Consider the following 25206-nt stretch of genomic DNA (forward strand, 5'->3'; position numbering starts at 1 on the left):
TTCTGTTATTGGGGGGGGACAGAAAGCTGGTTCTTAAGCTTTTCGAGGTCCCCTTAAGCCAATTCCTGATCCTCTCCCAGGACGCAACCCACAACAGTTGCCTGACTTCAGGGAGTATGTGAGATACTAGGTGAAAGAAAACGTGTCAAACCATTTCCATCCCTCCTGGGAATCTGACCCAGGATCCCCAATTGTTAATAGAGAACGAATTAATTAAATCAAATGGCTAGGGTATTTAGGTTACTTTAATGCTTTTAAGAGCTGGCTCTGCCACTAAATACCTGCTTGATACCTGGTTGATGGGGTTCTGGGAGTTCTTCTACTGCCCAAGCCCGGCCCGAGGCCAGGCTTGACTTGTGAGAGTTTGGTCCACCAGGCTGTTGCTTGGAGCGGCCTGCAGGCCCACATATACCTGGTTGATGGGGTTCTGGGAGTTCTTCTACTGCCCAAGCCCGGCCCGAGGCCAGGCTTGACTTGTGAGAGTTTGGTCCACCAGGCTGTTGCTTGGAGCGACCCGCAGGCCCACACGTCTGTGGGTACACTATATTGACCAAACCACACATCAGAAGATGGAGAAACGATGACGTTTTGGTCCGTCCTGGACCATTATGAAGTCAACACATACAACTTGATAATGGTCCAGGACGGACAGAAACGTCGTCATTTCTCCATCTTCTGATGTGTGGTTGGTCATCATATCTTCAGCCACATTATTGTAACTCATTGTCTACAGGTACATTATAGTATATGGAATATATAGTAATGACATAGCATTGTGTTACTATATACTATAATGTACTATAATAAGATCACCAATAGGTAGATATCATGAAATGCATGGCATTAACAGTAAAGTCCCCGAGAGATTGTTATCATTAGATTATTCAGTTACACTATATTCATCTAAAAGTTGGAAATGTGTAAACATGTTGCAGTCCCTGTGGTGTAGCGGTAAGACACTCGCCTGGTGTTTCGCGGGCGCTTTGTCCTGGGTTCATATCCTGGCCGGGGAGGATTTACTGGGCGTAAATCCTTAACTGTAACCTCTGTTTACCCAACAGTAAAATGGGTACCTGGTTGTTAAACGATTTGGCGGGTCATATTTCGGGGAACATATGCTAGTGGCTGTACAAGAATGTAAGAATTCTTGTATACATAAAGACAAAAGGTCAGTAGCAGGCATACCTCAGAATAAGAGTTTAATCCGTTCCTGGAGACGCCTCGCCTTCCGAAAACTCGCATTCCGAAGTTAATTTCCCCATAAGAAATAAAGGGAAATGAATTAATCCGTTCCTGACTACCCCAAAAACCCCACATCAAACTAAATTTTTATACCTAATTTACCTAATTCATCTAAATAAACCTACAAAACTATGTTCCAGTTATTACTTACCTTACTGTCGAGTGCTGTAGGCGTATGGAAGATGGTGAGGAGGGGGGAGGAGGAGAGGAGTTACTGTTTGGAAGGGGAGTCCCCTTCCATAATCACATCAGGCAGTGAGGACCTTTCTGGTGTGCTCTCCCTGGGACGTTTAACCTGAGTGCCACTAGGTCCTGGTTGAGGCTCACTGCTCGATTTCCTCACCACAAATTTGTCCATGGAAGCTTGCTTTTCCCTTCTTCGCAAGCTCTCTCTGTAGTAAGGCATCACATTGTCATTGAAAAGATTAAGACAACGGCCTACTACAGCTTTGTCTGGGTGAGTATGTTCAATAGTTGTTTGAATCTCTTCCCACATCTGACACACCTTCTTAATTACTGCAGAAGGGACATTCGCTGGTGCTGTTGGTGCTGCTGCCACCTCCTCCTCCACTGCAGAATCATTCGCTGCTGTGTTGGCTTGCTGTTCCTGTTGAAGGGCTAGGAGTTCTTCGGTGGTCAGTTCTTCGTTGTGTTCTTCCACCAACTCCTCCACATCATCACCATCCAATTCCAAGCCCATTTGCTGGCCTAGACTAACAATTTCCTCAACAATAGGCGCATCATTTATAGGCTCAAACCCCTCAAAGTCTAGTTCTCTCACACCTTCAGGCCACAATTTTCTCCAGCCAGAGATCAGGGTTCTTTGAGTCACTTCTTGCAAGGCTTTGTCAACGAGTTTTAAAGCACTACAAATGTTAAAATGCTCTCTCCAGAACTCTTTGAGGGTGAGGTTTGTGGCTTCAGTCACTTCAAAACATTTCCGGAAAAGTGCCCTTTCATACAGTTTCTTAAAATTCGCTATGATTTTCTGGTCCATAGGCTGAATTAGAGGAGTGGTGTTAGGAGGAAGGAATTTAACTGTGAGGAATTTATTGTATTGAGGCATCAAATCATCTTCCAAGCCTGGAGGATGAGCAGGAGCATTGTCAAGGAGAAGCACGGCTTTGAGTGGCAATTGTTTCTCCTGCAGATATTTTTCTATGGCAGGGCACAGCACTTCATTCACCCACTCCGAAAAAATAAGCCTAGTGACCCATGCTTTTTTATTAGACTTCCACATCACAGACAAACGGGTTTTCTGCACATTATACTGTTTGAAAACCCTTGGATTTTCAGAATGATACACTAGCAAGGGTTTAATTTTCAAATCGCCACTCGCATTTGAACACAGCACAAGCGTAAACCTATCTTTCATAGGCTTGTGTCCAGGCAAGGATTTTTCCTCCTTGGTAATGTATGTCCTCTTAGGCATTCTTTTCCAAAACAGTCCTGTTTCGTCACAATTAAACACTTGTTGCGGTAGGTATCCCTCAGCCTCTGCAAACTCTTTAAATTCGTCAATAAATCGTCCAGCGGCTGGTTTGTCTGAGCTGGCTGCCTCCCCATGCCTTGTAACACTATGGATACCACTTCTCTTTCTAAATTTTTCAAACCAGCCCCTGCTTGCCTTAAACTCTTTCTTATCTGCATCACTCGTTGCAGGGGTCTTCTTTAGAAGGTCTTCGTGCAACACCCTGGCTTTCTCACAAATAATGGCCTCCGAAACACTATCACCCCTCAACTCCTTGTCGTGTATCCAAATTAATAACAACTTTTCCACTTCTTCAAGTATTTGTGGTCTTTGTGTCGTTAATCTTCTTACTCCTTTTGCCACATTAGCACTCATAATCTTATTTTTCTTCTTAAGTATAGTGCATATTGTTGATGTGGCTTTCTTGTACTGCCTACAAAGATCAACAACACGTGCACCGTTCTCATGCTTCCGAATGATCTCTTGTTTCTCCTCTATTGTCATCCTCAAATGAGCTTTCTGGCCTTTATCCTTACCACTGGCTTTCTTGGGACTCATGGTGAGATATATAATAACAAATTGTATAGACAAATCACCAAAAATCCAACAAAACACTGAAAATCCACGACAAGAATTGATGTGGGGGTAGTCACTGAGCGCGAGACAATGGTGAACTGAGGGGCAGCGGGGCAGAGGGGCGACGATCGCCGAACGACCACGCGCTAGGTCGGCTGTACGCGTATCAACAAACTCGCGTTCAAACTCGCCTCCCGAAGTAACCATCGCCTTCCGAGACAAATTTTTGGAGTAAATACACCTCGCCTTCCGAAAACCTCGCATACAGGGACAATCGCATTCCGAGGTACCACTGTACCTATTCTGAGGTATAATTTCAGTATTTGTTGCAATCTTATTGGAACACTACAGAAACATGAACAAAGTGTACATAATCAAGCCAACCACTGCCGTGTGTAGATTGTGTGTTTGAGGTCCTAATAAGATGGCTATGCTGTACTATTTCCGAACACTTAAGTATTCACCTAATGGTACTCACCTAAGTATAAGGGACTCTATACTGAAGGAGTTGGCACACATCAAAAGATTTTCTCGTAGATTTATCCCACTTCTGTGATTTCATTGTGGATGTAAGATAATATTTAGTGTGTTACTAAGTTAATTAAAGTTACACTAAGCTTACAAATGATACTGAAGATATAGATATCAATTTTATATAACTATATGTTGTTGAATTTTAAATGGGTATTGTATATAGTGCGGCTAAAGTTGGGAATTACAAAATACCTCCCCTTAACTCTTGAACACCTCGAGGCCTGGAGCTCTTTGTGGAGTCTCTGCTTACCCGCGCAGGAGAGATCACCTCTGCGCGCCACGCCCGAACTCTCACCCCTGCTCACTTGTAAGTGCACTTAGATTTTTGACATGTATTTTTAAGTTCTGTACAGTACTGTACCTTGCTAATGCACAAACTTGATGTGAAGTTCGTTTACAGAATGTGATCGTTCATTTGATGTAAATTATACGGTTGTGAATTTGTTTTACTGTACAGTACAGTATATTATTTCTCAGGTGCTATGTTCAACTAACCTGTCCTCTCCTCTCGGATAATATATCATATTTTAACGTCCAAACCCCTAACGGCCAAAATAGAATATTCTGTAATTCATAGCAGCTCTCAAAAGTGACGGCTTGTCATGTTTTCTATTCATGGATCCTCAGTTAGGTTAGGTTTGGGCAATTTAGTATATCATTTGTGTGATGTGCCAACACAAATTCATTGGGCTGATTCAACAACCCAAAGATTGCGTTACCATACTACACTATGTTATCTCAGGGTACAGTACTGTATTTAAAAACCCAAAGATAGATTACTGTACTGCAGTATGTTAAGTATAAATTAATTTTTATAGTTTGTCATAAATTAATTTTTATAGTTTGTGCATACTACCCAATGCAACTGCATTGGGTAGTATGCACAAATGGCAGGTTTTTATTGCATGTTATTGCAATGAGGGAGCCGGTCGGCCGAGCGGACAGCACGCTGGACTTGTGATCCTGTGGTCCTGGGTAGGGAGCCGGTCGGCCGAGCGGACAGCACGCTGGACTTGTGATCCTGTGGTCCTGGGTTCGATCCCAGGCGCCGGCGAGAAACATTGGGCAGAGTTTCTTTCACCCTATGCCCCTGTTACCTAGCAGTAAAATAGGTACCTGGGTGTTAGTCAGCTGTCACGGGCTGCTTCCTGGGGGTGGAGGCCTGGTCGAGGACCGGGCCGCGGGGACACTAAAAAATAGCCCCGAAATCATCTCAAGATAACCTCAAGAAGGTGTTGCTAAATCGTATTTTACGTTCTTGTGTGTACTGTCCTAAAATGTCTTTGCCTTAGTGTAGCTTATATCAACATGTATTCTATTTCTAGACAGCAGGATTGTTTTAGGAAAATCTTTGAACATTGATACAGTATTTTTTGTCATTGATTTTTACATCCCAGTCATGACGTTTCTTGCATGTACATTCCTTCCTAACCTAACCTAGGAAGAGAGAAAGATCTGGGGGTTGATATCACACCAGACCTGTTCCCTGAAGCCCACATCAAAAGGATAACATCGACGGCGTATGCAAGGCTGGCGAACATAAGAACTGCCTTCAGAAACTTGTGTAAGGAATCATTCAGAACCTTGTATACCTCATGTCAGACCAATACTGGAGTATGTGGCTCCAGCCTAGAGTCCAAATCTAGTCAAACACAAAACGAAGTTAGAAAAGGTTCAGAGGTATGCCACCAGACTAATCCACAAGCTGAGAGGTATGAGCTACGAGGAAAGATTTCTGGAACTAAACCTCATGACACTGGAAGACAGAAGAGTTAGGGGAGACTTGATCACTGCCTATAAAATTATCAGAGGAATTGACAGGGTAGATAAAGATAAACTGTTTAGCACAGGTGATACGCGAACAAGGGGGACACAGATGGAAGCTTAGTACCCGAATGAGCCACAGGGGTGTTAGAAAGAACTTTTTCAGTGTCAGAGTAGTTAACAGATCGAATGCAATTGGCAGTGAAGTGGTGGAGGTAAACTCCATACACAGTTTCAAAGTAGACATAATAGAGCCCAGTAGGCTCAGGAATCTGTACACCAGTTGATTGACAGTTGAGAGGTGGGACCAAAGAGCCAAAGCTCAACTCCCGCAAACACAACTAGGCAGGTACTGCCCAAATTCTCGGTTACAACTTGCTTCTGCCTCTTTGATATGTTCTCGTACGTTATTTTTGGACAGTATTTGTAATCATCTAACAACATTTCTAAACCTTGCAGCATTCATATCGCTCGCCCACTTCTTTCATAATGTTTCATCTGAATACTGTATAGATAAGAACTAATAAACTTACATATGAATTACAAACGAATGTTAAATTGCCAAAATCTTTACAGGAAACAGTGTATTATGGCAGAGAGGCGATTTGACTTCTTGCAGGATTTGGTGGCTTCAGTAGCAGACATCAATGCTGATGGAGAAATGGACTCGGGCTCCCCGACCCCCATCATAACCGTTACTCCTATTCCCCCATTTACCAGTCCAGAAAATACGCCTGCCAGTCTTGCGCCACACATTCTCTCCAACCTATATTCTCCGACACCATCAGGTACTCCAGCATCAATAATGTCATTGTTGCTCCAGCGGAAGTACTTTAACAGTCATCTATCAGGTATGGTCATTAAATTAGACATTTGTTATCCGTAGCATTTATTTCAATCTAAAGGTAGCCCAAAGAGTTGTTCCGGTCTAATCAAACGCCAAGGTACGGTATATAGAAAAATAGGGTTAGATTCTAGACCTTCGAAGGTCCATTTTTCCCAAACTTTAACCCTTGGACAGTGGTTATCGTCATGAGTTGATTCACAGGGGTAATGCGGTTATCGACATGTGATGATTTGCACAAATATTGTCTGGGTTTTATATATATGATGTAAATAAGGATATACAGTAAAAGCTGTCTGTGGATGTAATGGAGTTTAACTTGAGGCATGAACAAAATCCTGCTATTATTTCATGGTTGCTTACATTACTATGTGAATGCAGGTGTCATCATGAATGTTACTAGGTGAATGTGGTCATCGTCATTGTATAAAATTCTGTCATAATTACATACGTATACCACATGTTCATGTGATCACATGATATACGTGTGGTGGTGTTCATGTGATTTTTACAACTCCGTATGGTTGTAATGATGTATTTTGTGGATATAAATAGGAGCTGCCTCGTATGGGCCAATAGTCCTTCTGCAGTTATTTTATTCCTGTGTTCTTATGTTCATACCAGGTAAACCAATCAATTGAACCATTATTGGGCGTTATGTGTAGTAAGAGCCTGCCGTTATCAGTGGACGGCACATTGGTGGCTTATGCCTTTTTTTCAGTCTATACCCCGTGCCTTCTTTCACCCACTTTGAGGTCAACTCCTGAGCTCACAGTTCCTGTGACGGCGCTGGAACCAATCGTATTGGCGTTTGCCTTTCCATTGGAGACTTTCGGCGCCATGGAAAGGGGGGGACCTCCTGCTGCATGGGTGACAGCTTCTCCTCCGTATCAACCTACCCTGGCTTTGCACCCTGGAGAGGCCACTCCAAACCGACAACCAGAGCGCAACTCCATAGTCTCCTGAGACTGATGGATGCCTACTACTACTACTATACTCTCACCCATATGGTGCCAATTAGGCCTTGTATCATTGCCCAGAGTCCACCACCTTTGTATGTTATATTTATTTTGTTTTCCACTACTTTATATGGTTGTAATGAAGTATACTAGGTAAATCAATCATCAATTGAAACATTATTAGGTGTTGCAGGCGAGGAGTCACAATAACGTGGCTAAAGTAAGTTGACCAGACTGTCACACACTAGAAGGTGAAGGGACGACGACGTTTCCGTCCATCCTGGACCATTCACAATCGACTTGAGAATGGTCCAGGACGGACCAAAACGTTGTTGTCCCTTCACCTTCTAGTGTGTGGTCTGGTCAATTATTAGGTGTTGTGAATTACGTGATTTATCAAGTTATTGTTACAGAAGAAGTGTAACTAAATAAGAAACTTGTTTACTTGAAATTCTTGTAAATAAAAAAGAAACAAGTGATAAATAGTCAAACATCCAAGCAGAACACGGTATTTGTGTCTCGCATATCTCAGTGTCGGGAAAGTCGTCATCACGTATTGACAGATGATAGACCACATAGCCACGGTGCAACCTTGTATTACACCTCCACCCAGTAAGATAAATGTTTTTTCTTGCATTTTGCATACAAATTAATACTTCTATAATGCATTTTTTTGTGCATAGGCAGGAATGATCATTGGTGTCCACCCCCCAGCAATGGTTCTTAGTGATTTATTAAATTGGGGACTATTCAAGCTTTCTCTTAAATAATTTTCCTTCTCTAACTTTGGTAGCTGCTTCATTTTGATCATGATTTTTTTGTGATCTCTTTATTTTTGGTCTCGTCCTCAAGTCTTGTGTATTTGCTATGATTAAATTACAGCAACAACTTCAAATCATTTCTGTAGTCATTTCTCGTGAGAAAAATAGTGAGGCAATGTGATCAATGAAAAATAGTGAGGCAATAGTGAGAAAAATAGTGAGGCAATGTGATCAATGTGAGTGAAACCTGCAGACCTATACGTCCCAGGCATGTGCACTACAACTGGATGTGTACAATGTGACCACAATGTGACTACGATGTCGAATAGTGTATAAATAATAAATAAAAAAGATAAATAGCATCTGCACGAGAAGTTTAGTGAAACAGGTTCAGTCCCATCATACGACTTCAATATTCTCTCAGATTTATCATTTTCTTGTGATTTTGTTGGGCACTGTATACCTAGTCTTATAAAATGGTGGTCTGCTCGGCAGGAGATTAGCGTAACAACACCAAAATAAACAACTGTTTGGGCAACATGTGCAACCGAGGTTTGAACTATGTTGACACTTGTTGTGTCTTGTGAGGGGAAGGCTTTTTGTATTTTTCTAATCATTAAATTAGGTCACAAGATGATGGTACCTGCTTGATGAGGTTCTGGGAGTTCTTCTACTCCCCAAGCCCGGCCCGAGGCCAGGCTCGATGTGGATGTAGAGACTGTACAAAGTGGTGGGTAGCCTGTGGCAGTTGATGTGTTATGCTTGGGTGTCTTTATGTATTTCCCAAGCTTTTTAACCTCCCCCTCGGGCAATCCAAATTCCATCTGGACTTCTCTTAGTATACTGATTACCTGGAGATCCAGTTGCCAGGATATAGATTGACCACTGAATTAAGGTAGTGAAAGGTAATATTCTGGATGCAGATAAGCATTATTATATCTTATTACTTTCCATCGTAGGTGAAAATGTGATTGAAACTAAACCTTCAAGAGGGAGAGGGAGAGGCAGAGGTCGCAGCAGAAGCCTGGGATCTCCGACAAGCACGCCTCCTGCTGGACGTGGAGCACCCCGACCTCGGTTAGTTCATACTTTACCATTCGCTTTACAATACTATGTTTCGTTATCGACGTTGAACAATTATGCAATCGTTGGGTTTCTTAAATAATGTGCATGGATATAAATCTTGAGTAAAAGGTGTTAATTCTTATTCATTTATTGATGACTTTATGCAAATTTGTTTCTTAGACTGAAAAGTTTAGCCATATGGGCTTAATTTATTTAAGATATCGAATTTTCACTGGCACAGCAGTCTTGTTTGCAATTTTGTGCTGTACCTAGAATTTGGGGAAATTTGTGCATGGTGCTTGTTGTAAATTTTTAACTGTACAAGAAGCATCTTTTTCAGTTATTTATATGTTTTATTCTGTATAATAAGTGTTTATTGCCAAGACCTCGTAGCTTGGTGGATAGCGCGCAGGACTCGTAGTTCTGTGGCGCGGGTTCGATTCCCGCACGAGGCAGAAACAAATGGGCAAAGTTTCTTTCACCCTGAATGCCCCTGTTACCTAGCAGTAAATAGGAACCTGTGTGTTAGTCAGCTGTCACGGGCTGCTTCCTGGGGGTGGAGGCCTGGTCGAGGACCGGGCCGCGGGGACACTAAAAAAAAGCCCCGAAATTATCTCAAGATAACCTCAAGAAGAAGACAAGAGATGGTTGTGGACAATTTTTATGTTGATGAATTTGAGTATCTCTCCAATTCGCCCATTTAAGGCTCATGCTTTTATAACTTTTCATAAGTTTGTCCTCTGGTTGCCTTGTGTTAATGCCTTTGTCAACCTTGGCTCTAATTTGAGTCCTGTACCCCGGTGATATCTTGAGATCTTGAGGTTATCTTGAGGTGATTTCGGGGCTTTAGTGTCCCCGCGGCCCGGTCCTCAACCAGGCCTCCACCCCCAGGAAGCAGCCCGTGACAGCTGACTAACACCCAGGTACCTATTTTACTGCTAGGTAACAGGGGCATAGGGTGAAAGAAACTCTGCCCATTGTTTCTTGCCGGCGCCTGGGATCGAACCCAGGACCACAGGATCACAAGTCCAGCGTGCTGTCCGCTCGGCCGACCGGCTCTTCGTGATGCTAGTGAAAATGTTTAACCCTTGAAATGCACATATCCTGAGACGTTTCAGGTTCTTTGCAACATTGAAAATTGCGAAAGTACACAGGATTCCCGATTGGTGTTTCAGACCTCCAGTAAATGACATTGTGGTGAACACCAGCTGTTTAAATGTTTAAGAGCAGGCAAGCAAAGAACCAACCAATCACCAAGAAGCTGCAACCACAGACTGCTTTTGGCAACTGACAAACCACCAGTCCCCGTGGTGCAGTGGTAAGACACTCGCCTGGCGTTCCGCGAGCGCTTTGTCATGGGTTCGTATCCTGGCCGGGGAGGATTTACTGGGCGCAAATCCTTAACTGTAGCCTCTGTTTAACTCAACAGTAAAATGTATACTTGGTTGTAAAAACGATTCTTTGCATCGGAAATCGTATTCCAGTGACCTGCTCGAAACGCTACGCGTAATAGTGGCTGTACAAGAATGTAACAACTCTTGTATATATCTCATAAAATAAAATCAACAAAAAAAAGGGGGGTGAGGGAAAGAGCTGTGATACCTAAGCAGAAACCACCCAGAAGAATCTGGGAAATATAGATACGTAAAAGATACGAAAAGGCATGCCAAGGATTCTGGGGATTGCACCTAACAACCTGTAGTGCCCGCCTAAAGAACCACGTAAAAAAATGGGCGCCTGGAGGCTTGCCTAGTGATCGTAAGCACACTTCCGGTGAGCTCCGGCACCCATTTAGAGACCTGTGGCACCCACTTGATGATCAAGGACTCTTTCCCGATCCAGACAAGAGCACTTGCCAGCAAGCTGAAGTACATTCCCAACCGCTAGGGCACCCACCTAGGGATCCAGAGCTCCCGCCAATAAACCGGTGTACTCGTCTAGGGATCTGGTGTACTCGTCCAGTGATCTAGTGAACTCTCCCATAATTCTGAGACGTATGCCTGGTAAATCGGGTCACCCTTTCCTGGAAACTGGGGATTCAAGACTCGTCTTGGCACTTCTGGGCAATCTCCTGGAGATGCAAGTCACCCTCGTTGATCTAGAACACTTTCCTTGCTCATCTGGGACACCTTCCTTGCCTTCAAATTTGACTGTAGGGAGGGTGATTACCATACCATTACTTTCTAGAATCCATCTGGAGTAAAATTTAATTTCTTGTGTCTGTTTAGTTTTGTGTCTGATGAATGATTAAATTTATTGATGTTTACATTCTGGGATGTATTTGGTTTGAAGTTGTGAATGAGGTGTCTTGCACAGCAGGAGAATAGAAATTGTGTGATAAAGGGGATTGAATAACTGTTTATTTTTCTCAATATTGCAGGGGTCGCCCAAGAAAAATTATCCCTCCAGTGGTACCCGTTGAGGAACCAGACTCGGATGATGCGCTCTCGCTTGATGTTGATGTTGATGTTGACGATGAATCAGTAAGTGCAAAAGACATCTAATAACCACTGTATCTTATCATGAATTTAGTAATCTCTTGTGTGATTGGTGAGAGTAATCTTTGTAATTACTTGAAAGATGTGTGAAATAGTGAAAGTAATTCTTCATTGCTGGTGAACAAAATTTTTGTCTTTCTCCCATTGTTCCAAACATTTAACCAAAAGCTACTTCTGAGAGTAGGGAGCCAGTCGGCCGAGCGGACAGCACGCTGGACTTGTGATCCTGTGGTCCTGGGTTCGATCCCAGGCGCCGGCGAGAAACAATGGGCAGAGTTTCTTTCACCCCTATGCCCCTGTTACCTAGCAGTAAAATAGGTACCTGGGTGTTAGTCAGCTGTCGCGGGCTGCTTCCTGGGGGTGTAGGCCTGGTCGATGACCGGGCCACGGGGACACTAAAAGCTCCGAAATCATCTCAAGATAACCTGAGTAAGACACTTAGTTGCTTCCTTAAGCAACTGAGCATCTTACTCGAGCATGTTAACATTATGCTCTGGTGCAATGTCCATCCCTTTAGACGAATCAGTACACTGACGGTTTTGCTTTTTGCAGGGTCAGCATTCAATCTCAAATGGTGTAAGTGGTTGGGCACCAATCTTTCTCTCAGTCCTCATATCCTAGCTCCTTGTCCTTGTATCCCTACCCCAAGTGCTGTGCATCTGCATCCGAGGCATGTTGCATCACAGGGAATTTCTCTTCAAAGATAACGGAAGAATTCCATACAAATCTTCGGATTAATGTTATCGTTAAATTAATTATTAAATATTATAGATGTACAGTAATACAGCAATTATATGGCATTATATGTGTAATATTATGGATGACTAGTTGGGGAATTTCCCCACAGCACCTACGTGTAAATAGTGTACCCTGGCTCTGCTTTCCTCGTGGTCTACTAAACATGAACAATTTTTAGAGCATAGCAGCAGCAGTGACAAGAAAGGAAATGAGTCTTCACTGTAAAATTAATAAAATATTCTGTAGCAATAGACAACTTAAATTGTTCCGTTGAATCTACGTAAAAAAGTAACTTCGATTTCATAGAATCCATTTGTTGATATAACTTCACAAAAAAGTAGCTATAAATATTATAAAATTCTGTATTCTTCACATTCATTAAATTGATAATTTTATTCACATTAAAGAAAAAAAGTGATGGCAATCGGATTTCAAAAATGTCTTCTTGGTGCCTTGTACATTTCGGGTTCTGCATCTTTAATCGTTCCTGCGTGTTGATATCGTGTGTATGAGCTACTAGTAACTACTTTGTTCTCTAGCTGCCACATTAGGGTTTGAAATTTTTAAGACACAAGTACTTTAAATGATCATCTATATATATATATATACACACACTTTTGAACATTGGTTGAAAATTCATATATTGATGATGTACTTCCTCATAAAGGGATAATTTCATAAAAAGGATAAACAAAAAATTTGGAGTTAATTTTGAGAGGATAAAATATTGGCTGCTAATCATGTATCTAATTTGTTTTTTGTTTGGGACAGGAAGCCTGTGTACCTATGTATATGTATATATTTTAGGCTTGTATCGAAGTCCTTCAAATTCGAACTACTGACCCTTCCCAGAATGTAGCTCCACAACCGTTGCCTAACTTTTGGGTACCAATTTACTGCTAGGTAAATCGCAGGCATTGCGATTTACATGTTAGATCAGGCATTGGGCGAAAGGAAACGTGTCCAACCATTTCTGACCCACCAGGAATCGAACCCAGCATCCCTAAATTGAGAACGAAGCCAACTGTACGCCAAGACCCTCAATATGTTGCTCGTGTTTAATTTATTTGTGTTTTTCAGGAAGACACAGATACAGATGAAGAAGTCATATCAGCTGCAGAGCATTCTGGTAACAGTAGTAGAGATTACGGGAAGTCTCCGTCTCCTGCTTCCGCTCCCCTCAAATCTTCCCCGTCACAGCCATCAAAACAAGGGTAGGATATCGTCGGGAAGAATTTGCTGTGTATGTAGGACGGACTTTAAAAGAGTAGAATTTGATTAACATTTTATTGAAGTGCCAGCATCCTGTTTGTTGCAGGGCCATTGATACCTAATAATGATTTATGCCATTTTGTATTTTTTATGCGTGTTTCTTTGATTTTCTTTGCTTGACTTTAATTAGAATGCTACAGAAACAAAAAATATATTTACCATTTACCAACCGGGGAGCCGGTCGGCCGAGCGGACAGCACACTGGACTTGTGATCCTGTGGTCCTGGGTTCGATCCCAGGCGCCGGCGAGAAACAATGGGCAGAGTTTCTTTCACCCTATGCCCCTGTTACCTAGCAGTAAATAGGTACCTGGGTGTTAGTCAGCCATCACAGGCTGCTTCCTGGGGGTGGAGGCCTGGTCGAGGACCGGGCCGCGGGGACACTAAAAGCCCCAAAATCATCTCAAGATAACCATACCCAAATTGGCTATTACAATAAATATGCTGGATTGTCCAAAGGTCACCATATATGTGTCAATGATTAGATCAGCAATTTCTGGGTCCCTAGATGAACACCATGGTCCAATGAAGTGACCTCCGAGGTCCCCAGATCGCGGCCCTCTTAAGACCCATAGTGTACCAGGAAAGAGATATGAAACGTGAATCACCTTAAGGAATTCATTCAAAATGCAATTAAATTAACGCAAGTTCACCACAAGTGGGAGTCTCACAGCCGTGTGCGTTTTCAAATGAATGGCAGTCATGTAGAACATGTTTTGTGAATAACATTACTCTTTGAATTTATCTTTTGGGCTACTTTATATAACACATATAATTGTCAAGCAGCATGTTTTATTCAGAATAATAAAAGTCTAAGGAATTTATTTTATTGTCTTGTCACAGAAATGCACTGACAATTTAGTTCCCAGCTGGCCAATAAAATCCTAAAAAAATCTGTGTTATTTCTATATCTTCAAAAGTACCAGAGTACTGTCAAAAGGACAGTACTCCAGTCAATTTTTATTAAATCTTTTATCTGCAGCATTCTAAGTCTTGATCACTGTCACATTTGGCTGAATGGATTAAGGCAGGTACAGTACATGCAAGTAAAAAAAAAAAAGATAAAGAAATATTTTTTGGTTGATGCATGATTGAATTTAGTTGTTCATAAAAGCTTACACACGTGCATACACATTAGATTTGCATTAGATTATCTGATACCTTTTTAGTATAACTTCAATGTTAGTTATTCTAGCGAGTTCAGATTTAGATATATCTGATTGAATTTATTTTAGGAAAAGCGAGGGTTCTCCGCACGTTCCTGGACTACAGATCTCTGTTGGTAGAGGGTTCAGTTTGGGCGGCACACCTGGTAAAGATAACGAGGTTTCTCCACGTCCGGTCTGCACCTCTCCAGCGGTACTTCCTCCAAGTGCAGCCAGTTCGAGCCCCATCCCAGCAGGCATTCAGATTACCATCCCCGGTTTACCTGCAGCATTACCGTTGAGTGGGATGCCACCTACCACTCAAATCTCCATTTCTCCTGTATGCACCCCACTCGCTACTGAAACACGCCCCTCATTTGGGGTCCCCGTTCCGGTGATAACCTCCGTTTATTCTTTAAAGAACCAGCTGGCTTTTTCCAATTTACCCGAATCACCACCTGCTCATTCCCAAACATCCAGCAACCAAGTTGATGAAGACTATGATTCATAGCTCATTTTTTCTCTCTGATCAGACTCTGGAATATGATATTTACCCCTGTGTTTGTACCTCCCCTTTTAAGTTTATTCAATATATGTGTAACTAATTTTTTCAGAACAAAACATATAATATACCTCTTTAGTTTTTCTAGCAATGTCTTTACGCTGATTAGTTGCTGCCAAAATGTTTCGGGAGTGTATTGGATGTGACCAACGTTCAGTTTATGAGAGCGTATGCTTCAAATGTGACAAAGTACATAAGAATATTGTGTTTAAATGTTGATTTTTTTTTTTTTTTACAATGTTAAACTTCACAATACTCCTACAGTTTAATGAAGTGTTATTATCCATTGCTCTAATTTCCATACTGTATTGTTGGCTTAATAGGTAGTTCCTTATTTATCTTGTATTATTTTATGCAGTGAACATTGATCTCTAATTTTTATCCTGTAAACTCTTTCCATGCATTTATTTCTTAAACCTATTTTTCAGTGTTTCATGATTACTTTTCTGTGGAAGCCTTATGCTGTTCTATCTATCCGTAATTCCTGAACTGTAATACATAACCTTTAAGAACTGTTTGACCAGACCACACACTAGAAGGTGAAGGGACGACGACGTTTCGGTCCGTCCTGGACCATTCTCAAGTCGATTGTGTGTGAAATTTCGCCTGCATATAAGAACTGTGTCATATTTAGGTCTTGCTAATAATTTCTGTATCTGATACTCCCATTATGGACCAATAAGCCTCCTTTTATGAGTAAATAGGGTTACATTTGGTAGAAGCCTTTATCAGAAAGTCATGATAGAGTGCACTATTTGCTTTCTCACATTTGAATCATATCTCTGTTAATTTTCAGTGTGTAAACAGTGATAAAGACATATTGAAGTGTGTCTTTTTCGTTAGATTTCAACAACTCGTGAAGCCATTTTTCAGGGGTTTAAACACCAGAGTATTAATAATTGTGATATATTGGTGCGGTAAATGATAAGAATAGACTTAAAATACCGTTAAGCTTTTGTGATATATTGGTGCAGTATATATGACAAGTGTTTGTTCAAATAAATTTGGAATGGGCCTTTTTTTTATTATTGAAATTGTAACTTTACAAAATGGTTGACAATTTTTTGTATAGGTGGTCAGATACATTATTATTTTTGTATCTTTTATTCTATATCGTATGCTTTCTAATCTCCGGTGACAATGCAGCCAGCAAGATGATGCTTTGGCCCAGTATGAAAATTTGACGGTGAGGTAGTTATTAGCTCTGAATACCAGTCGGTAACCTATGCGACCCGGCCTGGCTAGGATTGAATCCACAATTGGTACATTGGGAGTCCATAGCATTACTTTCCGTACTTGGTAACCAGTTAATCAGTTTCGAGTTGGAGTGCCTCCTTTTTTGTCAAGCATTTTTGCATTACAGTTTGACAAGTAACTCTATGAACTTGACATTTGACATTATGCAAAATCAGTTTTATAAATCCTATTTAGAAAAGTATGTCTTCAGAAAGTGTAATTCAACTCTAATTTTGGTGTTAGCCTAAAATCCAATTTTAGAATAATGATAAGAAAAAGACTTATTTTTTAGCCTGGAATAATGTCTATTTTTATTTCAATCATTCAGCGTTTCACATTTAATTTCTGCACATTTCTCCAATATGCCACAGAGTATGTGTTTGTAATTATTCAGATTGCGATTGTGTTAAACATCTTGACTGGTGGTAGGTAATTTTTGGAGGTCAAAAGTCGGCAAAATAAGACCATGGATTGATTTCTTAGAAAGTTGTTGTGCTCCTTTGCCCTCCAAGATAACCTCCTGTGTGTGTATAGTTTTAGTCCTGAAGGCCAAATGTAAGATGTAATTGAAAATGGAATTTTGTTCATATTTTGGAATGACTTGGGTTGCTATATCCAATCAAAATAACTTGTAGCGATAATATATTTTACTGTACGTAAGGCAGCTCTTTAAAACACGTAGTTCAACATTTCTTACCTCTCGACAAACGTTTTGTTGTCCGGTAAAGGTTACAGTACTTCTTTAAGGTGATTATTTCTATTTTTTCAGAATGGGAGACTACGTTAATACATCATTTACTGTGTCAGTATTACTCTGAATAAATGATTCCTTGCAGTTATATGCAAAATGCTGAATCACATATTTGCTAGAGTAGCACGACCTGGAACACTTAATGTTTTGGAAAGGATGTTCATAGTTTTTTAACAAAAATGTTGTGTATTAAAATAAAAAATTTGTCACGATGCCTAGTATTAATTAAAAAAAAAATAATGGTTTCGAGAAAGTAGGATAGAAATTCACGAAGTATGGTTAAGCCTCGGTATGTATAGATTACTTAACATTAATCTGTGATATTCAGTGTGTGGTTTTCGTTATTCTTGTGTACAGTTCTGGTAATCTTCTTTCTAATATTTTGTTTACATGAAAGCATATTTGGAATGCAGGCGATGAGTCACAATAACGTGGCTAAAGTATGTTGGCCAGACCACACACTAGAAGGTGAAGGGATGACGACGTTTCAGTCCGTCCTGGACCATTCTCAAGTCGACAATCGACTTGAGAATGGTCCAGGACGGACCGAAACGTCGTCGTCCCTTCACCTTCTAGTGTGTGGTCTGGTCAACATATTTGGAATCTTTGCAGACGATGAGTCACAATACCGTGGCTGAAGATATGATAACCAAACCCCACACCAGAAGATGAGGAGATGACAAGGCTTCGGTCCTTCCTGGACCATTACCAGGTCTGTTATGCACAATCGACTTGATAATTGTCCAGGTTGGACCGAAACGGCGTCTCTCCTCATCACTTGGAATATTTGCATTGGGGTTTGTAGTAAGTTGCTGTGTTATGGTACGACAGAAGAACTGGGGTAACTGCAAGTTTGAGAAACACTGTGTTGTCATCATTCGCACATTTGCCTAATAAGCAACACAATTAGGCATTACGGATTATCTACATTAGTACTTGTGTACCCTAGTAATTGAGGAACTGGGTGTAAAATGACTAGCAGGTTGCGTTCTGGGCAGAATATGTACCAATTTGCCAAACTGGTTTCTTTACATGGAGGGGCGAGTCCTAAATCCAATGCATCCATTCAGTTATCATTGACCCATTCCCTATTTTCATCAGGTAATGAGGCATCAACTCGGAAAAAAATATAGATAATAAAAACCTTACTCGTCCATACTTTGTTCATTCACACTATTACATCACGGTTAATTAAAACACTTCTGCGGCTCCTTCAATCATCTACAGCACTTCTAACTGCATTATAAGACCAAATGTGCAGTTATGCCCATTAACTGTCCTATTTAGTGCAAATACATTTTCTCCCTTGCAAAGGATTTCCACTTCTAGCCTTGTACTTGACTACATCCCATATTTAAACTCAATTCACCACTTATGCACTAACCATGCTCACTGGGGTATTAGTCAGCTGTCACGGGCTGCTTCCTGGGGGTGGAGGCCTGGTCGAGGACCGGGCCGCGGGGACACTAAAGCCCCGAAATCATCTCAAGATAACCTCAAGAAGCCCCTTTTACCTAGCAGTAAAATAGGTACCTGGGTGTTAGTCAGCTGTCACAGGCTGCTTCCTGAGGGTGGAGGCCTGGTCGAGGACCGGGCCACGGGGACACTAAAGCCCCGAAATCATCTCAAGATAACCTCAAGATAACCCATCATATACCTCGTCTTGTACCATCAAATCAATACATTCTTCACCAGTGCTATCATCACACTTTTTATGTATGAACTTTACCTGAATAAACATTTGAATTTGAATTTTGAATCAGTTTGTTCAAGCATAAATCATCTTGGTACACTCCTCAATTTAGTTTTTTTTGACATTTTCATTCCCTACTACAGTATATACTTGTATCTTCATTAATGCTTCTTGATTGTCCATTTCTACTGCTCTTCATTTTTTTTTATGTTTATAATATATGATCGTCTTGCATGCATTCGTGCATGCAGTCAAAGTATTTTTTCCTGTTTATTATCATTATTAGTAGTACTGTAGTATGTTTTTTTCCTTTTCTATGACTTTCATTGCACCAGTCACTTTTCCCTGATTCACCCTACTCGTAACTTCGCTTGTAAATATAACTTGTCAGTCACACATTCTAATTTGTGAAACTTTTGCAGCTTTCCCACCTTTCAGTTTCTCACTAATGCTCACATTATTAGGTTTTTTTTATTACTTCACTCATTACACTTCAGAAGTACTCTCTCCACTGTTAAACTTCACCATTTAATGCTGCTTCCTCTTCTAATCCTCATCATTTAATGCTTCTTCCAGTTTCTTCATCTTGTAATCTTCACCATATAATGCTTCTTCCTCTTGTAATCTTCACCATATAATGCTTCTTCCTCTTGTAATCTTCACCATATAATGCTTCTTCCTCTTGTAATCTTCACCATATAATGCTTCTTCCTCTTGTAATCTTCACCATATAATGCTTCTTCCTCTTCTAATCTTCATCATTTAACGTTTCTTACATAGCTTATCTTAGGCATTATATATCTACTCCTTGCGAGTCTTCCTGTTGCGCTTCCTCTCCACTGAAGCTTTCTTTTTAATTATTTAGTTTAGTTTACTCTTTATATTTATTCCTAAACCAATTGGTTTACAAACATTTTATGATCACGCTCTTGTTCCCTTTGTTGTCAAGTTCACTTCTTTTTCTTATACATCAACTGCTCATACCACTTATTCCAACAAGCAGTTATGCCAGTTTATGCAATTCAACACAACTTCTTAGGGTATACAGTGTAGTATAGTAAAATATTTGAAAAATATGATTTGAAACGCTTCGAAAATTTGGTCTAGTGAGATTGACACAATGAATAATTACTGTATCACAGGTTGGTTCAAACTTACATCTTTGATCTAATGAGATTTTTTGGAGGAAAGCTATCAAATACGTCTGTTGCCTCTTAATAAAATCAAATTTTATCCCCAAAAAGTGTTAGTTCTGATGGTTGAAATGGCTTGGGGTTTGAGCCAGTTATAGGGCTTTTTTCTCTCGTACAATTTCCTCTTATGATTTGGACCTGTGAAATTTATTTACACGTGAACTCTACTGAGCCTCTACGAGAACACCAGTTGCATTGAAATCTACTGTTCAGTACTTGTATAGAAATGCTCATTCGATGGACATTTCGTGTTTCCTTAAAGTTTTCCTGACCATAAGGTGCTTGACTTATTTTCCTTGATACTGTGTTTATTTAAAGTCCTGACATGCCTCTATTTAATCGTATGATGTAAAAGCACTGCATATAAATTAGGTAATATACACTGAACAGAGAGGAAAAACAGCTAATGCTGCAAAGCTATGCTTGAAAGTTTATTGTTAAACTTAAAATTTGTGCATCTCGAGGACAATAATAAATGAATATCTGATGTTGTCAACATGTCGGATATTCTTTTCAAGTGATGCATTTTTCTAGGATGGTTCAAGCTCTGGTGGCCATTTTGAGAATTGATTATTCCTAGTCTTGTATTTTTTTTGTTTTTTTTCATCAGTGAACTCTCGTCACACATTGGAATGTTACTTTTGATGGTTTTTTTTCACTCCATATTGACATTGATCAGGAATTGAACAAAATTTGCATTCCAAAGATGATGTAGACTTTGTCTAAATAATCAGATTCCAACACATTTCTTTCCTTGTGCAGTAAATAGTTATTATTGCATATTCAATTTGGCTTCTTTTCCAGATTTTGATCGGCTAAACCTTTTAAAATGTTCTATATAGAATGATCATATAATTGCACTGGTCTACTGCCAAAATGTTTCTGAAACAAATGAGGTCAATCATGATTAATTCTGGATCACTGAGAACAGAAATATTGAAAATTGTTGAATAGCTTTAGTTTTCATCCAAGATGAGTCTTAAAGCTGTTTTGCTGCTGTATAATGGGAAGGTTTTGCCACTGGAGTATGCAGCCCATACGAAGGATTCTTACAACAGCACGGTTGGTGCCTTCTTTTGATAATTACTTACAACAGCACGAAGCAGCTCTTGAGGTGTATGAACAATGACCAACATCTGTGGCAACTTGACGGTTGTTGCTTGTGTGATGGGGTTTGTACAATGAATACACAATATACTATACTTTAATTTCTGAGAGGGATAGTTGTGTGAGAGATTCCCAACTATGTTAAGAGACTGGTCACTCTGTTCCTCGTTGGAGCTTGGGCAAAAAAACGTTCGACATCCACCAGTTGTTGAATCGAGCAGGATTTTGTTACCACCTTTGCTTGCACGATAGTAGATAATCAGCAGTTTGAATTATTATATATGTGAATAGTAGTAGGCATCCATCAGTCTCGGGAGACTATGGAGTTGCGCTCTGGTTGTCAGTCTGGAGTGGCCTCGCCAGGGTGCAAAGCCAGGGTAGGTTGATTCGGGGAAGAAGCTGTTACCCAGGCAGCAGGTCCCCCCTCTCCACGGCGCTGAAAGTCTCCAATAGAAAGGCATACGCCAATACGATTGGTTCCAGCGCCGTCGCAGGAACTGTGAGTTCCGGGGTTGACCTCAAAGGTGGTGAAGAATACATGTCAAAATGCATAATAAACAGCTCTTTTTCTTCTTCTCAGAAGCAAACAACGTTTGAAACATTATTGACCTGTGTTATTTTTTAACTTATGATTTCTTACACCAGTACTGTAGTAGATTGCTTGGTATTTTAGCAAATCCATTTTTATATAATCTTTGTCATGCCAACAATAACTATATTTCCATCAGTAATTAAATATATTTTTTCTGCTGCCTTATTAATGCTATGATTATAATTTCTATAAAATGTAATGAAAATGGGGCACATCTGAATTATAAATTGCCTAGGCAAGGATCATTATTTCAGCCTGATTTGAATACTGTATTGTATATGTGTTTATATGAAAATATTGAGCAATAATTACACAACACATCCTCTGTAGGCAATAATTATTTGGTTGACCATAATTCCTTGAGGAATGTTGCACTGTGTTCCAAACATCAAGAATAATGTGGGCTATGTTGGCACATCCGGAGCAGGATTTACCCATAGTTACAAGCACACTTATAATACCTGTGTACATCTACACACTTACAGTACCTTGTACATTTACAAGCCCACTTACAGTACCTTGTACATCTACAAGCACACAGTACCTGTACATTTACAAGCACACTTACACTACTTATACATCTACAAGGCCACTTACAATACTTGTACATCTTTCTTTTGTTGTGGTGTCTTAGTTTGCATTTATTAAATTGTATATGAGCTTTGACGTGTTAGAAGGTTGTCCATAGCAATAATAACTTTTGGATCACTAACAACCTCACTGCATTACGAAGCTAGTAAACTGTTGAATATATACAGTATTCTCTTATTCTCAGACTTAAGCCTCCTCAATACAGTGCAAGTCTGAGAATACAGTATTCTCAGACTTAAGTCTCCTCGGTAGAGGCAAGATGTGCAGGTTTTGTTAAGAAGGCACACAAACTCTTTATGCATACTGACCCCAAAGCTGTCCAATAGCCAAAAGCAAACTTCTCATCTTCAGCGTAGCAGGGGGTCGTTGTTGCAAACACGGTTACCATCATTGCACTGGTTTTGACTTTGATGTGGCGTATGGTTCAGGATAAAGGAAGCGTTGTTTGGGGGTGTAGTGCTTTATGCACTCTTCAATGTTAATTTTGATCGCTGGAAGTTTTGCTTCCTTCACGGCTACGTAGGAGTGAAGGGCTTTCCTTAAGCACCCATCTAGGACTACAGGAGTACAGGATTATGTTTGATAATTAAGTTAATAACTGTGGGCCAATTTATTGTACAGTATTCATTAATTGAAATGTTTGTGATGTGTAAGAGAAGATTGAATTGTTGGGATTGTACTGCACCATTATGAACACTGGCACAACTTTATGCTGATCATGCGTATCTATATACCAGTAATTTTAGCCTGGATAAGTATAAGGTAAATTGTTGAATGCAACTGAAATTAGGATCATTGTGGAGAATTTCATGATGGTAATGCAGTGTGTGTCTGTCTTTTTAATTATTATTATTATTACTAATGCTTTGTTTACTTTTTTTGGTTTAATGATTTCATTGAGTTTCTGTTCCTCATCAACAATGTAATTGTGGAGAATTTATTCTGTTCTTTTACCCTAGTTTTAACATGTTGATAGTTCAACTTGTATTAAGTACAAAATATCCTTTGTTTCATGTTTATGTCATCAACCACTTGGGCTGGACGGTAGAGCGACGGTCTCGCTTCATGCAGGTCGGCGTTCAATCCCCGACCGTCCAAGTGGTTGGGCACCATTCCTTCGCCCCCCCGTCCCATCCCAAAGCCTTATCCTGACCCCTTCCCAGTGCTATATAGTCGTAATGGCTTGGCACTTTACCCCTGATAATTCCTTTCCTCGTGTTTATGTCTTCACCTACTGTGTCAGATGCTATTGCTGCTGCTTTTTTTTTTTTTTAATGTCCTCATAAGTGCTTGGGGCCTTATTTATTTAGGGCTCGTGCAGTGTAAGTGATGCATATTTTACCTTACGTGATTCCCAAAATTAGTGTTACGTAATGTAACAATATTTTAATACCATGCAAATACAAATCTTGGAATATTGGATGTTTCTTTAACCTGGCTATTTTGTTTTTTTAATATACTGTAGCATGAGGAGTTGTGAAACTATTTTGGTTTGGCGCAAAATTAAAAACCTGAATTTGAATGGGGGGAATTTATTCTTATATTGACCTGCACATGTGGCTGAAAGAGAGTGAGTTTTTTAAAAAGAGCAAATGGTGAACGTGTAGTAGTTACCTTGAAGTGTTTCCAGGGCTTAGCGTCCCCGCGGCTTGGTCCTCGACCAAGCCTCCACCCCCCAGGAAGCAGCCTGTAGCAGCTGTCTAACTCCCAGGTACCTATTTACTGCTAGGTAACAGGGAGCATTAGGGGTGAAAGAAACATTTTGCCCATTTGTCTCTGCCTCCACCGGGGATCGAACCTGGAACCTCAGGACTATGAGTCCGAAGCGCTGTCCATCCAGCTGTCAGGTGCCCGTGCAAATGTAATATCGGCATAATAGGGTATCAGAGCATCTGCCTCACATACTTGATGTTTGATTTGCACATCCTCGTGGATCAGTTTGGGACCTGTAGTGCTTTAGTTAGTGCCTTTGACTCTAAATTACATGGTTCTCAACTAGTGCAAGATTTTTGGTATGCTTCCTTACACCGTTCAAGTGGTTGGGCACCATTCTATTCTCCTATCCCATCCCAAATCCTTATTCTGATCCCTTCCAAGGGCTGTATAGTTATAATGGCTTGGCACTTTTTCCCCAATAGTTTCCTTCCTTTCCTTACACCTGATATAATTAATACCCATTGTTGCTGTCAGGAAACTTATGTGTAATACTGTATAATATATATACAGTATATAATATTTTATTATATTATTAAGGTGTATTTGCGGCAAGGTGAAGTCCTGACAGGTACAGCCACCATGGCCTACTCTGCCAAAGCACAGGGGGATGGCACTCAAGGCACAGTGAGGTTAACGACATCATCAAGAGGAGCCTCACCACAGCTGGCTGCCCAGCTGAAAGAGAGCCCCGTTACCTAACGCCCCGTAACTCTGATGCTCTTATTGGTCGCCCGGATGGTATCACAGTGAACCCCTGGAAGAATGGCAAGCAGTTGGTATGGGACTACACATGCGTATCAACCCTGGCTAACACCTACATTAACCTCAGTGTTGCACAACCAGGTGGCGCTGCCACCCACAGGGAAGCAGCCAAATCCCGTAAGTATAGAGAACTGG

At 40.6% G+C, this 25206-nt stretch overlaps 1 protein-coding gene across 2 annotated transcripts in view; it reads left to right on the top strand.

The window, feature by feature from the left end:
• Positions 1-24010, top strand: part of NC2alpha (negative cofactor 2 alpha) — a 28475-nt gene extending 4465 nt beyond the window's left edge. Inside the window, exons 3-8 of one of the 2 annotated variants that reach the window (XM_045768791.2) lie at positions 4037-4130; positions 6164-6438; positions 9111-9228; positions 11597-11699; positions 13533-13666; positions 14959-24010. In XM_045768791.2, the coding sequence (XP_045624747.1) occupies positions 4037-4130; positions 6164-6438; positions 9111-9228; positions 11597-11699; positions 13533-13666; positions 14959-15379 (1145 nt within the window). In that variant the 3' untranslated portion in view covers positions 15380-24010. The remainder of the gene's footprint in view (positions 1-4036; positions 4131-6163; positions 6439-9110; positions 9229-11596; positions 11700-13532; positions 13667-14958) is intronic. The other variant, XM_045768792.2, reaches the window with a different exon arrangement.
• Positions 24011-25206: the final 1196 nt, after the last annotated feature.

Source organism: Procambarus clarkii, chromosome 61 (assembly GCF_040958095.1).
Source record: "Procambarus clarkii isolate CNS0578487 chromosome 61, FALCON_Pclarkii_2.0, whole genome shotgun sequence".
Lineage (NCBI taxonomy): Eukaryota > Metazoa > Arthropoda > Malacostraca > Decapoda > Cambaridae > Procambarus > Procambarus clarkii.